Below are 16,073 nucleotides of genomic sequence, written 5' to 3'. Positions count from 1 at the left end.
AATTCAACAAATTTTAAGAAAAAAAGATAAAAGTGTTGTATTTAGAGCAAAACAAATTAAAATTTCAAGGAAAAATGAAACATTAAACTAGGGAATTAAAAACAACAAACTATATCTATTTCTTAGAAGGAACTAATTATAAACTAGCCTCTGAAAATACTTAGAAGAATTGCCTACAGCAGGTATCGTATTCAATTTGTTACTGTTAGCTAAAATAAATTGCCTGCATGGCTTGAACCAAGGGAACCAGGGACAGCATGTTCTGCCAACTAGGAACTGAATTTACTCTTTAAAACCAACTCTCCTACACATTTAAGATTATCTCCAGTTTGACTTTAGTCTCCAGATGCGCTGAGATCGATAGGTTTCTATCTTTCCTAGACCTTTTTTCCCTAATCCTCTCATACCTTCTTCATGAAAGTAAATATTTTGGATTTTTTTTTTTTGATAAGGTTAACTTTGGAGCACCATAAACTGAGATTTAAGATCATATCTAGGGGTGCCTGGGTGGCTCAGTAAGTTAAAGCCTCTGCCTTCAGCTCAGGTCATGATCCCAGGGTCCTGGGATCCAGCCCCGCATGGGGCTCTCTGCTCAGCAGGGAGTCGGCTTCCCTTCCTCTCTCTCTGCCTGCCTCTCTGCCTACTTGTGATCTCTGTCTGTCAAATAAATAAATAAAATATTTAAAAAAAAAGATCATACCTAAGATTTTTTTTGCTCCACCACATTGGGGGCCGTATTGCTCCACTGAGAAAATACAACCTAAATGACCCTTATATGGGTGTATTCCTATAGAAATCTTCCTTTGTTTGGACAGTTTGCACTATGCCAACTTCAGATTTGTAATACACTTTTTTTTTTAAGATTTTATTTATTTACTTGACAGACAGATCACAAGTAGTCAGAGAGGCAGGCAGAGAGAGGAGAGAAAGCAGGCTCCCCGCTGAGCAAAGAGCCCGATGCAGGGCGCGATCCCAGGATTCTGGGATCATGACCTGAGCCGAAGGCAGAGGCTTTAACCCACTGAGCCACCCAGGCGCCCCTGTAATACACTTTTCTTGAACCCAACTCTGGTACACCAAGAGGTCTCTTTGCCAACATAACTGTCACTACAATAGCGTCTAGACAAGAATAGTCTAATTGTGCTCAGCACTCTTCACGTGTGCTTAATTAGTGAACTAATTTCCAGCATATACATGCTTTATCAGCACTTTCTTTCTCTAGTTCACATAGATACCCATCTATCTGTTCCCCTAGTCATTTAACTTTAAGTGCCTATTACATTTAGTTAAAGCAATGGGTATGCCGTGATGAGATGAAGTCTACCCTCCTGGAATTTACAATGTAGTCCAACTTGTTCCTTCTTCTCCCTCTTCTCCTAAATACAGATTCCAACCATTATTGGTGCCATGGGCAAAATGCTGAAGCTGCAAAAATTCCTTTGGAAATGCCTGATCTAGGTATTTTCCTAATCACGGGTTTTTTTTAGATTTATTGTAGACTGGGAGAGAGCATGCGCACAGTGGGAAGGAGCAGGGGAAGAGGGAAAGGGAGTCTTAAGGAGACTCTGGGCTGAGAGACTCCAATGCAGACCTCAACCTGAACGGTGAGTGGAGGACCCGAGTGGAAACCATGAGTCAGAGGCTTACTGGCCTACCCATCCAGAGGCTCCTTGACATCTTCCTGATCATTTTTAATGATTTTGCCAGGAAAGCATCCCATCAACTTATTGGAGAAGCATGGCATAGTGAAGAGTTGGTACTTAGAAGGCAGGTGGCTGTGGTCTTTATTTCCTTTCTGTGAGGCTACAGACTTATTTCAGCTGTAGGAGCCTTTTCACTCTTTCATTAAAGGGATATAACCACATTACAGGGTTGTTGTGTGGCTGTAAGTTCAAATATTTTATACAGAACCTGGTCAGCGTATCATACAAAGTAACTGTACTTTTTAAACACCTCTGTGTGAGATTCAGAAAAAACCTTTTCCTACAGTTAACACGGTGAGCTGCAAAAACAAAAACCTAAGGCAAAGAGACAATTATTTTTAGTTTTGTATTCAATCATAAAATGTCTGACTTTCGTTATGCATCTTCTCCTTTTGAATCTTTTCCTTCATCTGTAACACATAAATTAGGGTAAGAGTCTCGGAGCCTTAAAGTGTAACTCAACTATAATACAGGTAACTGTTAGCCTCATTCAACTAATGTTGAATACTATATGCGGGTTTTTTAGTTTTATAACATTTTATTTTTTTTTAATATTTTATTTATTTGACAGAGAGAAATCACAACTAGGCAGAGAGGCAGGCAGAGAGAGAGGAGGAAGCAGGCTCCCCGCAGAGCAGAGAGCCCGACGCGGGGCTTGATCCCAGGACCCTGAGATCATGACCCGAGCCGAAGGCAGAGGCTTCAACCCACTGAGCCACCCAGGCGCCCCTCGGGTTTTTTAGTTTTAACTGATCATTAACGGGTATTAACACACCATTAACCCAGCTTTCAGAAATTTAAATAACGGTGTTCGTTCACAGCTGAAGTCGGATGAGTACACGACGGAAAGACAGGTGTCTGAATCAAAGGGTGGCTTTCGGTTCAAATAAACTCTGGCTTCCTCCTTTCGTTGGAGATCAACAGGCAGGTGAACTAACTAGACCTCCAGTTTACTCAAGCCCCTTCGATTTCTTCCACACCAATTCCTCACTTCTCCTGGAACCCACCCCAGGCGCTAAATCAGGCAGTTCACCCATGAGGTCTCCCTTCCCTCCTCAGAAGTCCAGAAAACCCCCCGCACGTGGAGCCGCCGCCAGCGGACCTCGGAAACTCCGGCGACCTGAGGTACCGCGGCTCGCGGTTGCGGATTGGGGAACCGGGGAGGGTGGGACGCGTCGCCGGAAGTGACGCAAGCCGGAAGCGGCTTTCGGCAGGGAAATTGGGGGCGCGGTTTTGAAATGAGGTCTGAAGGCTGAACGTGCGTGAACAGAAGTCTGAAGTCAGTTTTCCAGGCCAGTTCTCAACGGATTGGATTGACAATTTTTTCTTTTTTTTTTTTAACCTTTGTATTCTCTGCCACACGGGGGACATGACCTCACAGTGATTTCCGTGAGCGTCTCTCAAGAAGCACCAGAGACGGGTATGGTGGAGGCGAGGAAGCCGCTCTAAACTGGCAATGCCAGTACCTCCGCGATCCCGAGTATAACTTGGAAAGAGCGGCGCGATTTTCCCCGCCATCTGGTGGTCCCGGCGCGTGTGGGTGGTTACCCATTGCCAAGACGCTGCTCACTGTTAATTCGGAAAGAGAAAAGTCACCGTTTTCCAACATTTTTCTTGGAGAACAAAACAATAGGAAAAATGTCCATGTTCCCTAAAATATCGTTGAGACATGAGGTTGAAAAGTATTTGAAAGAGGGTTTTGTGAATAAGGAGGTAGGTCAAACCTGTCATATGATGCTTGCAAAAATGCAATTGTTTACACACGCTGGAGAAATAGAAAAAAAAAAAAAAAAGCCTAAAGCGAGACCTAATCTTTACATGGTTGTTTCTTATTACTGTTTTTGGAATGTAAGAACTGCCAGTATCTTCTTGCGGGCATTTAATGCTTTCGAGATAGGAGGTGAATGAGGTCTACGTTTCAACACTTAACGAATGTGCAAAGAAGGGAAGGGAAAAGAGTGGTTATGTGCGTGTCAGTAGGCATGGCACTGAAGGGGTTACAAGAATGAGGGGAAAAGATTCCTGTTCTCGATAATTTAAGTCCAGTGGAGAAGATACATCCGTGTTCTTAGAGCGCTTGCTGTGGTTCTCAGGTGAAAGGGATACTATAATGTGTTAATGCCTCTTAAATGCCGCTAGTTGTGCTAGCTGACTTGCAGAGCTTTACATCTTAATATTAGCAATTTCTTTTGGGGGGGGGGGCGTAGAAATTTTTTCTGCATTTTAATAGGTGAGAGAGCTGAGGGTCCAAAGAGTCCTGTAGCTGACCCAGATTGACACCGCTATCAAGTAATAGGGCTGAAATCTGAAGCTGAAGAGCTCAGGTACAGTGAAAAAATATAGATTTGGAATCCCAGGTCCTTGATGGGTGCCCCTGTGCTTTGAGTAAATTATTTCATACCGTTTAACCTTGATATCCTTTTCTGTGGAACCTGAGGATGTTAAAAATATTTACCTTACAAGGTTATTTTAAAATATTAACCGTAAGTGAATGCAGCTGGTATTGTTCTGGCACATTAGTCCTCAACACTCATTCCACGTAGTATTAGCAGTAGCTAGCACAGAAGTCCTCAGTGAATGTTGTCTTTGATTGCCAGGCTTGTGCTCTTTACATTTTACTGTCGTCCCTCTAGGCAACTTTTTATTTTCTAAATCTTTGCTTTTCTTATTCAAAGTAAAGTCTAAGATTTAAATGTGATTCGTGTATGAAGATACTACTGAAGCTCTGACTTCTTTGATTTCTACGTTTGATTTCCAAAGATTATATTAAGGGATTAGAGAGTATGGAAAGAAAATACCTTCTCTTGACTTCAAAGAACTAAAAATAAAAGGAGCATATTAAGAGAAATAGAGGCATTCGGCAATTTTTCTTAACAATTTTTGAAATGGTAAATATTGTATTATAGAAGATCCAAATGTCTGTCTTTGACACCATCTCTGTCTCCAGCCCACTAACTGTAAATAATTTTAGAAGAAGCCATTCCTTTGTATAAGCATTGGAAGTAAAGGTATATTCAGTTTTAATAAAAACAAACTAAACTTGAGAAAATACTAATACTTTGAGGCTGGTGGATGAGTAGACTGGCAGGTGGTTTGAGAAAATGCTGTGAAGCAGGGTGCAGTCAAAGATGACAAAAATGGGAAAATACGTGTCTCCCAAAGCTTCAGTTAAACACAGGGGGACTTGTTTTTTTTTTTTTTTTTCCTTTTATCTTTAAACCTCCATTTCTGACAGGTTATCTTTGCTACCTGTCTTTTTGGAGATTTGTTACATTTAAAAATAACATATTCAAAAGCTGATGTGGATGACCTTTGGATGACAGTATCAATGTTACTTATTCAAATATTGGTGTTTTCAAAGGCTGCTAATGAATTTGTTCTAGGTATGAGGCTCGCAAGTCAATCGCTCTACAAAACGATATGACAGGGGCGCCTGGGTGGCTCAGTGGACAAAACGATATGACATTTGGTATATTATAAATAGAATAAAATCATGAACTTATATGAATAAGCATAGGAGACATTAATATGTTCAAAATTTTAATAATGCTTTGAAGTTGAGGCAGTGTTTCTTCCAAGCCCTTTATGTTGGGCATTTTGTTAGGTGTTTATTACCACAATTAAACCCCCAAACCCTGTGAAGTATTACATTCGGTTAGTGATACTAACATGCAACTAATACAGCAAAATGAAATGGAACTGAACAATTGCTGTAAGATGTTTCATTAGTCAGTATGCATAATCTACTTAATATTTTTAGTTAATTCTTATAGTGACATTGAAACATTAACTGTTTTTCTCTTCTCAGGTTGTATCTGCTTTTGGAAAACAAGAAGCAGAAAGAAAATTCGAAACTCTGTTAAATCGCTTGTCACATCCTCCATCATTCACAACAGTCAGAGTAAATACACATCTAGCCTCAGTGCAACATGTGAAAGATCTGTTGTTTGATGAACTTCAGAAGGTATGTGCAGATTTTCTATGTCATTATATCCATAATTGCATTTCTACAATCTATGTCATGTTGCTCTTCAGCATGGGGCCCGATCCCAGGACTCCAGGACCGTGACCTGAGCAGACGCTTAACTGACTGGGCCACCCAGATGCCCCTACATTTCATATATCTTAGCAGCCATCTGTTAGGTAAGGTTATTCTGAAATCTCCTTTGCCTGGAAGAAGCAAAAGTCAGGAGAGCTCTTGGTATGGATATGGTAGAAATATAGATTGCTAAAATACAATTTTTTTCCTCTCATCAACTTGGAAATAAATTGATTTTTAAGAGTTTTTCTAGGTAGTATATGGATGCCACAGGGCAGAGGAAATATCTATTATTGTTACTGTTCTTTCACGTAGTACGTGAAAATTCATGATTTAAAATTCCTGACCTACATGGCCGAGACTTGTTCTGAAATATTTGCATGTTGCTCCCCCTTAGACTGTAGTATCCTTGCTATCCCTTCCTGCTTTTTATTCTGCTTTTTATTCTGATGAGTGCAATGCCCAGTTACTTTCTTCTGCAAGAGTAGTGTTCTGGTACATATTGAAAAACCCACTTTCTGAGAAAAACAGCCCTTTGTAGCATTTGCTGATTTCAGTGGTGTAAATACTCCCACTGCAGTCAATTTCAAGCTACCAGTGTGACCTTGAAATTGGACAGAGATGCACATAATTGGTTCTCCTAAGACTGTGTGAGCTGGCCTTAACACCTATACTCCCCATCATGCACCCATTTCCAGTTTGAAGACCAAGTATGATAGAGGATACTGAAAATCCTGAACTTTTGCCAAAAAGCATTTATTTCCCTTAGCAAAACTGACATGGCATTCAGTATTGGTGGTGTTTAATAATTAGTACTTAATAATTTCAAACCTTAATGTCCTATTCAGAATGTTTCCTCAAAAGAGTATGATATGCAATTCTGTATTGGTTATGTGTTTTCAAAATAAGTCACCTAAGGTAAACATGGGTTGTCTTTATAAAGCCAAACTGTAAACAAAATTGAACCTTATAAAGAAATTGAGATACTTCAGAAGAAAACATAGTTGTTTTGAAGTCTTTGTTTTTTATAGTATTATATGGAATAAAGTAAGAATAATCCTAAACCAAGCTTCATGCTCTGCTAGGTAATGACAATGAAAAGACCTGTAAATTGAAATGTATCAATTATACTGATGGCTTCCTAATTCAGTTTATTTTTAACAGCAGTTTAATGGATTAAGTGTTCCTATTCTTCAACATCCAGACCTTCAGGATGTCTTACTTATTCCTGTTATTGGACCTAGGTTTGTAATTATTTTATTTTCAAATGAAATTTTTCTAAAAATTTGTTATAGTTTTTTTTCTTACTGTTTGGTTATACTAAGTTTCTCTATTAGCAATTTCATATAGATAGACAATTCACAAATTCATAAATGCAAATTCATACTCTGTCTTAGAAGATACTATAAAAGAGTGGGAATGGGCCCAGATACCTTGAAAGTAATGCATTTTAGGTCCATTTGGTGCAGTGATTGGTGTCTTTTCCTCCTACTTAGTAAGAAACTTCATTTGTTTACTTACGTGTATTAAGAGGTTCCAAGGCTAATTTAAAACTTCTTTTTTTGAGCTGCCACAAAAGTACATAACAGCGTTTTTCCTGTTTCATAGTTGATGTGTTTTTAAAATTTTATTTATTAATTCACAGTTATGTGAATTTACTATGTATGTCCTATGGGTAGAATAGGCATTGTTCTCATTTATGTATTTGGAAGGCATATGTTTGAAAACTAGGGGGAAAACTTTCATATTTTAATGGGAGTAATGGGAGTTCAGTTTCCAAGGAATATTTTAAAATCCCTAATTATGGTTTAATTTTTTATACCCCTAAGAAAGATATTGAATAGAAAAATGCTCATTTTGTTAAAGCTTGAAAGTAATTTAGTGGTCAGTAGTAAAGCCGTAGTTCAGTAAATTATGGTTTATTGTGCAGTGGAATATTACATGAACTTTAAATGAGGAAGAGTAATATGTACCAGTAAGAGAAGATAGTCACAATTAAGTTTCAAAAAGAGATTGTTATGTATGGGATAATTACACTTTTTTTTGCAATTATAAAAAACTACACATTTATGTATATTTACTTATATATAGAAAAAGGTCCAAAGGCTTTAACATACCCAGCTATTAATAGAGGTTGATTTTGAGTGGTTAACTCTGAAGAGGTTGGATTGGGAGAAAAGGGGTAAGAGATTTTCACTTGTAACATTTCTGTGTTATTTTTACTATAAGCATGTATTCCTTTGGCAATTAAGAAAAGATTTTGTGAGTTCCTTATTCTGTTTTTCAAGATGAAATCTGTAGGCAGGGAAATGGAGAGATTTTAATTAATTCCCCACATTTGTATAGCTGTATAGCCAAGACCTATCCCAAACAAGGTAGAAAGAAGTCCATAATTCTCCCTGATACTATATAATGTATTTCATTCTTTTTACTTTATTTATTTATTTTTAAAGATTTTATTTATTTATTTGACACAGGGAGAGAGAGATCACAAGGAGGCAGAGAGGCAGGTGGGGGGGGGCGGGAAGCAGGCTCCCCACTGAGCAGAGAGCCCGATGTGGGGCTCGATCCCAGGTCCCGATCCCAGGACCCGATCCCAGGTCCCGATCCCAGGACCCGGGGATCATGACCTGAGCCGAAGGCAGAGGCTTTACCCACTGAGCCACCCAGGTGCCCCTTTATTTATTTTTTTTTTAATATTTTATTTATTTGCGAGATAGCACACGAATGGGTTGTGGGGCAGAGGGGCAGAAGGAGAGGTAGAAGCAGGCTCCCCACAGTGGGAGCCGGACTCTGGGCTCAGTGCCAGGAGCCTGGGATCATGACCTAAACCGAAGTCAGACACTTAACCACCTGAGCCACCCAGATGGCCCTATTTCATTCTTTTTAATATCTGCATACTTTAAAAACATTTTTTCATCCCTGTAACATAGATAAGCATTTATTTTTTTTTCTGTTTTTCATTATTACCAACAATAAATATTCTAAGGGTTTTTCTTTGTGAACTTGCATAAGCAGGTCTACAGGATAAACTGGTACAGCATAGAATCATTGGTTCATTGGTCTGTGCATATTTTAGTTTGAGACATAATGCCTTCTATAAAGTTTTACCAGTTAATGTTTCTAGCAGTATATGAGAGAGTCTCAGTCTTTCATTCTTGCTAATACTGGCCATGCTAGTTCTTTTGAAGTATTTAGATGATTTAACTTTAATTATTTTCTGAACTTAGTACCCTTTCATCCTATTCTTTGTAGTGGTCTAGACATTCATTAGAATGTTAGTGAATTATAAGACAGAAATAATGGGTTATGCCAGGAAAGTATTCAAAAATCATTTAGGATTATAGATTTGCATACCTACTATTCACTTCTAAAAGGAGCAAATCAGTTCTTTTTTGTTTTTAAAAATTTTTAAATTTACTGTGTTAGTTCTTTAAGCATTGCACAGGCTTATAACATTGTTATTCTAGAAGCACAATTCAAATGAATGCTGTGCTTACTTTTAGTCCTAATAGTTCATTCCTGAGTTTTTTGTCTTGATTACTCTTGGTTGGTGACCTTAGTCATTTATCAGGTCTGCAGCACCTGTTTCCCGTCTCCAAAGTAAGTTCTCATCTCCAAAGTATTTACACTCTTGCTTGAGAATTGCCTGTTGCCTTTATATTTAAACAATAGATTGGCCAATTATAGTACTTTCAGGTCCCATGTTATTTCCCTTAGCACTTTGTAGACATTGCGTTCAGAATGTTATGTCATCAAGTGTTGCTGTGAAAAAAAATCAGAGGCCCTAGCCAACAGCGTCTTAGTTTTTGCTTGGAGATCTACAGATTCTCAATCACTGAACTTTAGAAACTGGGTTACGATATAGCTTGATTTTTTTTTTTAACCATTTTTTCTTTTTTTTTTAATTAATTATTTTTATTAACACATAATGTGTTATTTGCCACAGGGATACAGGTCTGAATCATCAGGCTTACACACTTCACAGCACTCATCATAGCACACACCCTCCCCCATGTCTGTAACGCAACCACCCTTCCATAGCCCCTCTCCCCCCAGCACCCTTAGTTTGTTTTGTGCCATTCTTTCTTATTTTTTTAAATTATTTTTATTTATTTTATTTTTTAAATTTTTAAATTTTTTTATAAACATATAATGTATGTTTTTAAAGATTTTATTTATTTATTTGACAGACAGTGATCACAAGTAGGCAGAGAGGCAGGCAGAGAGAGGAGGAGGAAGCAGGCTCCCCGCTGAGCAGAGAGCCTGATGTGGGGCTCGATCCCAGGACCCTGAGATCATGACCTGAGCCGAAGGCAGAGGCTTTAACCAACTGAGCCACCCAGGCGCTCCCTACATATAATGTATTTTTATCCCCAGGGGTACAGGTCTGTGAATCGCCAGATTTACACATTTCACAGCACTCACCGTAGCATATACCCTCCCCAATGTCCGTAACCCCACCACCCTCTCCCGACCCCCTTCCCCCCAGCAACCCTTAATCTGTTTTGTGAGATTGAGTCTTTTATGGTTTGTCTCCCTCCCGATCCCATCTTCTTTCATTTTTTCTTTTCATACCTCCCAAATCCCCCACATTGCATCTCCACTTCCTCATATCAGGGAGATCATATGATAGTTGTTCTCTGATTGAGTTATTTCACTAAACATAATACCCTCTAGTTCCATCCACGTCGTCGCAAATGGCAAGATTTCATTTCTTTTGATGGCTGCATAGTATTCCATTGTGTATGTGTGTGTATATATATATATATATATATATATATATACACACACACACACACATACCACATCTTCTTTATCCATTCATCTGTTGATGGACATCTAGGTTCTTTCCATAGTTTGGCTGTTGTGGACATTGCTGCTCTAAACATTCGGGTGCAAGTGCCCCTTCGGAGCACCACATTTGTATCTTTAGGGTGTATACCCAGTAGTGCAATCGCTGGGTCATAGGGAGCTCTATTTTCAGCTTTTTGAGGAACCTCCATGCTGTTTTCCAGAGTGGTTACACCAGCTTGCCTTCCCACCAACAGCGTAGGAGCGTTCCCCTTTCTCCACATCCTCGCTAGCATCTGTCATTTCCTGACTTGCTAATTTTAGCCCTTCTGACTGGTGTGAGGTGGTATCTCATTGTGGTTTTGATTTGTATTTCCTTGATGCCGAGTGATGTGGAGCATTTTTTCATGTGTCTGTTGGCCATCTGGATGTCTTTTTTGCCCATTTCTTGATTGGATTATTTGTTCTTTGGGTGTTGAGTTTGCTAAGCTCTTTATAGATTTTGGACACTAGCCCTTTATCTGATATGTCGTTTGCAAATATCTTCTCCCATCCTTATACCACACATGAAAATAGACTCAAAATAGATGAAGGACCTCAGTGTGAGAATGGAATCCCTCAAAATCCTTGAGGATAACACAGGCAGCAACCTCTTTGACCTCAGCTGCAGCAACTTCTTCCTAGGAACATCGCCAAAGGCAAGGGAAGCAAGGGCAAAAATGAACTATTGGTATTTCATCAAGATCAAAAGCTTTTGCACAGCAAAGGAAACAGTTAACAAAACCAAAAGACATCTTTTTTTTTTTTTTTTTTTTTTAGTTTTTTTATTTATTTGACAGAGATCACAAGCAGGCAGAGAGAGAGGAGGAAGCAGGCTTCCCGCTGAGCAAAGAGCCCAATGCGGGGCTTGATCCCAGGACCCTGGGATCATGACCTGAGCTGAAGGCAGAGGCTTTAACCCATTGAGTCACCCAGGTGCCCCATCTTTCTTTTTATTTTTTTTATTTTTTTTTATTTTTAAAGATTTTTATTTATTTATTTGGCAGAGAGAGATCACAAGTTGGCAGAGAGGCAGACAGAGAGAGAGAGAGAGGGAAGCAGGCTCGCTGCTGAGCAGAGAGCCCGATGCGGGACTCGATCCCAGGACCCTGAGATCATGACCTGAGCCGAAGGCAGCGGCTTAACCCACTGAGCCACCCAGGCGCCCCCATCTTTCTTATTTTTTAATGAAACAGTGTAACTCTTTAGTTAGGAGTCTTTCAGTATCATATTTTTCTGTATTCTGTATAAGAACACTAGGGGGCGCCGGGTGGCTCAGTCAGTTAAGTGCTTCCAGCTCATATTGGGGATTAAGCCCCATGAGACTCCTGTAGGTCTCCCTGTTCTTGGGACAGTCTGTTTCTCCTTCTCCCTTTGCCCCTCACCCTGTGCTCATGTGCTTGCTCACGTGCACTCTCTCTATCTTGCAAATGAATAAATAAAATCTTTAAAAACCCCCACTAGGGCTATAGGTTGGATTTCCAGTGCAGATACCCTCTGTGTTGAGGACAGCCCCCATGTTTGGTGATTGGCTAGAAGGATTTACAGGACTCATCATTTAGTTGTGCTCATGGTGAAGATTTATTACAAGAAAGGACACAAAAAACTGCGAAGGGAAGAGTACATGGGGCAAAGCTTGGAGGAAGCCAGGCACAAGCTTCCAAGAGACCTCTCTCCCATGGAGTTACTAGGACATGCTTACTTCCTCTAGCAATGAATTTTGACAAAAGTTAAGTAGATGTCTAGGAGGGAAGCTCATTAAAGACTCAATGGCCAAGTGTTTTATTGGGTGCTGGTCATGTTGGCGCCCTCTGCCCTGCATATACCAAAAATTTCAGCCTCTGGAAAGGAAAATAGGTGTTCAGAACAAAGCACATTGCTTATACAAACATTTAGGAACAATAATCCACTCTTATCATTACAGAAGGTTTTCACTCAGTCCTGGGAACTGTTTCCCAGTCATGTTTGCAGATGCCAGCCAAGGGTTGATCTTACAAGCAGGCCTTTCTAAAAATAGCAGTCTCAAGCTTGTATTCTCTCTCATTTCTGAGACTTTCTTATTGTTTATTTTCCAGTTCACTACTTTTTTTTATCTAGTTTTCCTTGGATTCCATTTTTGAGTTATTCCTTTTAGGTTTTTTTTTTTTTTTTTTTTTTTGAAAATATAAAGACGTATTTGAAATTTTTCTCTTTAGGTTTTTGTTTTTGTTTTGTTTTGCTACTGTCTATGTCTAGGTCCTGAGTTGAATGAATCCTTTCTGCTTCTCTAACTCACTGGAGGGAAACAGTTGCATTCACATAGCTTCTTCGAGTTTGCAGTTTGCTCAAAAATGATATAGAATGGCGTGAACTGTGTCCCTATACAGCTAAACAGATGTGTTTTTAAAAAATGCTTTCACCGAGTTTTCCCTAGTGGCACGTTTCTAGTCCTGGTTAGTATAGCTGATAAAGACTGAGGTTCTCTGTGAAGGGTTCCAGCTCTCAGCAATTTTTTGCGTGGGGCATTAATGCTAGTTTCTGCTTAGTTGAGTCTGGTGAGGAGCACCAAACTTGGTTGCTCTTTCCTTTCCCTTACCTACTTTCAGTTAGGTTATCCAGATTTGTCAGGGAAGGCGCAGACGGGCTGATGACCCTGTTCCTCCTTCAGGTGTGTCTGCTGTGAGCGGGACACTAACAAGACCTTCTCAGATTCTCGTTTCTCACCCTGAACCCCCAGTCCAGGTTCTAAGTAATAAATATTTGATTAGGCCTCCATGAGATTTTTCTTTTCAGAGACATTTATACCCTGTTGAGGAACTAGGTTTGGTCAAAATTTCTGTGTCAGACAGTTATTCCTCCTCAGTGGAAATATAGCTGTTGGTCAGTTTTATTATAAATGGCATGCCCTTCTCAAATCGTTGTTTCTTTCTTCCTTTCTGCAGACTTGAGAAAAAGAAATACACTCTGTCTTTTACTGATCTTTTACTGTAAACTCAATAATCTGTAATTATTAAAAATACCGAATAGAGGTTAAACTGTATTTGTAGATCATGAACAATTTTAGAAGTAATTTCTCTACATAAATTCTGGTTCCCTCAGTTTACTAATATGATACTTAATATACTGATTAAATCTGTTTTAACATTGCTTAAGGTTTTATCATTGGTAATGTCATGAGACTGAACATAAGGTTGTAGTGTTGAATTTGATGGTATCAATGTCAACATTATTTGAAAAACTTAGGAGAAAATTGAATGCCAGGCTTCTCTTGTTATGCGTGTTTTTGACATTCTACCCAAACATCATTTTCTAAAGACTGAATTTATACTAGTAGAATTTTTAGGTCAACATTCAGTTCATAATTTTTAAAGATCTCTACATTTTTTTTATTAGTGCACCTCCCTTTTTGACAAAAATCTCAGCAAAATATTTTCAACAGGTCAGAAAATTTTCTTTTTTTCCTTTGCAATGAATAACTAATCCAGTAGCATAATTCTCTTGAGATCCACATGAGGCTGGATTCGCCTCTCTCAGCCTGCTTGATTTCCATCTTTCATCTTTCTTGCTAGTATCAGCACTTTAATATTTCAGTTGCTGTTTGTGTATATGAAATAATATGGTAAATGCAATAGAATGTTCAAGTAATTGCACAAAAATGGTTGACTAAGTACAGATGGCAGTCCTGCTGAAAAAGAAATATTTGTTGGCATGCAATAATATACAACATCTTAAAATTATAATCATTATCTCCTATTTGGTGTAGAGTTGCCAACATGTGCAGTTAAATGCCAAATTGAGGGGCACCTGGGTGGCTCAGTTGGTTATGCATCTGCCTTAGGCTCAGGTCCTGATCTCAGGGTCCCGGGATTGAGCCCCCTGTCAGGCTCCCTGCTTAGTGGGGAGTCTGCTTCTCCTACTCCCTCTCCCACACCCCCTGCTTATGCTCTAATGAGAGCATTCTCTCTCACACTCTGTCTCAAATAAATAAAATCTTAAAAAAAAAAAAAAGCCAAATGGGTAAGTTTATATTTTTATATATATTTTAGTGGGACATTCTCATAATCCCACTCTTTAATTTGTAGACACCTCATTTTTAAAGCTGTTTTACTAGTTTTTTCTTAATCTGAGTACCTTCATATAATTTTCCCTCCTATCTGTATTACTGTACTATTAGAAAGTCCTCGTTCTTTAATGTTGTTTACTTCTTTATTTATAAATACTGTAGTAAAAAATTAAACTTTTAGCATGTGTTATGGCCCTGCATCAACTCTTACATTTCCTTTTATCTTCGCTGCCTCAAACTTTCCCCTTCAGCGAAGCTGAATTATACCTTGATACTTGCATATTTGGGATCTTATGTTTTTATACAAATAGTCCTAGTGTTGAGGGATCCCCAAGACCACTCCCTGGCTTGATGACTCTAGGATGACTCATAGGATTCAGCATATAGTAGTACTTGTGACTATGATTTATTACAGTGAAGTAATCTGAAGCAGAATCAGCAAAGGGAGGGGGCACCTGGGAAAAAGTACAGGGAGAACCAGTTGAAAGCTTACAGAATTCTCTTTCCATGGAGTCAAACAGGAAACACTCAATTCCCTCAGGAACAGGCTTGACAACCTGTAAGATGTTGCCAGCCAGGGAAATTCATTAGCAACTCGTGTCCAGGATTTTTATTTGCATCTGGTCATGTAAGCACTCCGTGCCTGGCACATGCCCACATTCTGGCCTCTCAGAAGGAAAGTCATTGTTGGCTGTAACCGTAATATTTGTACAGATGATAGAAGCATAGTGAGCTATTCTTATCAGTGAATAGTGGGTATCCTTCTGAAATCTGAGTTCCCAGATGGCAGCCAGGGACCAGCCTTGTCACTGGGCTGTCCAAAGAAAGGATAGTAATTCAGGACTGCTATGTTAACTCTTTTCCGTAGTCAGTCTTTCTGTCATCTCCATGAAATGGTTATTCCCATAAAAACATTCTGCTTAAAACTACAAGGTTCTATTTCCCAAGACATTTTTCGGATTGGTGCTATGTCGAAGACCCGAGGGTGTTACAAAGATGAATGAAATGCAGTTGATTGGTTTAACAACGGGAAACCTTTGTATGAATCAGACTGTTAAAAGTGCTGCAGTGAAGATATTAATAAAGTATCATCAGAGCACAGAATAGGAAGGACTGAGTGAAAGGAAGTTGGTAAAGATTTTCAAGTAGATATTATTTCATTTGAGCCTTGAAGGTGTTTAGGCATTAGGCTGGTGGGGTAAGATGGTCAAGGTTATGTGAGGTGGAGAGAAAGCAAAAGTACGGAGACCTGAAAATACAAGTTGGCTGGTGTCAAAGTGATTAAGTTTGGCTATTTATTTGCTTTTTCAGAGAGGGCGGCAAAACGGTGAGGTTGAAGAAGTTGGGAGAGGCCAGCTGTGAAATGTAAAAGATTTTTTTTTTTTTAACTAAGGAATGTTTAGTTAGTTTTTTTTTTTTTAAGACCTTATTTATTTATTTGACAGAGGTCACAAGT

General features: G+C 39.1%; 1 protein-coding gene across 3 annotated transcripts in view; it reads left to right on the top strand.

Annotated features, from left to right (window-relative positions):
* The first annotated feature begins 2,936 nt into the window (after window positions 1-2,936).
* Window positions 2,937-16,073, top strand: part of NSUN6 (NOP2/Sun RNA methyltransferase 6) — a 70,516-nt gene continuing 57,379 nt past the window's right edge. Inside the window, exons 1-3 of one of the 3 annotated variants that reach the window (XM_046011570.1) lie at window positions 2,937-3,416; window positions 5,512-5,667; window positions 6,910-6,986. In XM_046011570.1, the coding sequence (XP_045867526.1) occupies window positions 3,342-3,416; window positions 5,512-5,667; window positions 6,910-6,986 (308 nt within the window). In that variant the 5' untranslated portion in view covers window positions 2,937-3,341. Of the gene's footprint in view, window positions 3,417-5,511; window positions 5,668-6,906; window positions 6,987-16,073 lie in introns of those variants that run through there. The other 2 variants (XM_046011569.1, XM_046011571.1) reach the window with 2 other exon arrangements.

This window comes from Meles meles, chromosome 7 (assembly GCF_922984935.1).
Source record: "Meles meles chromosome 7, mMelMel3.1 paternal haplotype, whole genome shotgun sequence".
NCBI classification, from domain to species: domain Eukaryota; kingdom Metazoa; phylum Chordata; class Mammalia; order Carnivora; family Mustelidae; genus Meles; species Meles meles.
This window is presented reverse-complemented; position numbering and strand designations above follow the sequence as displayed.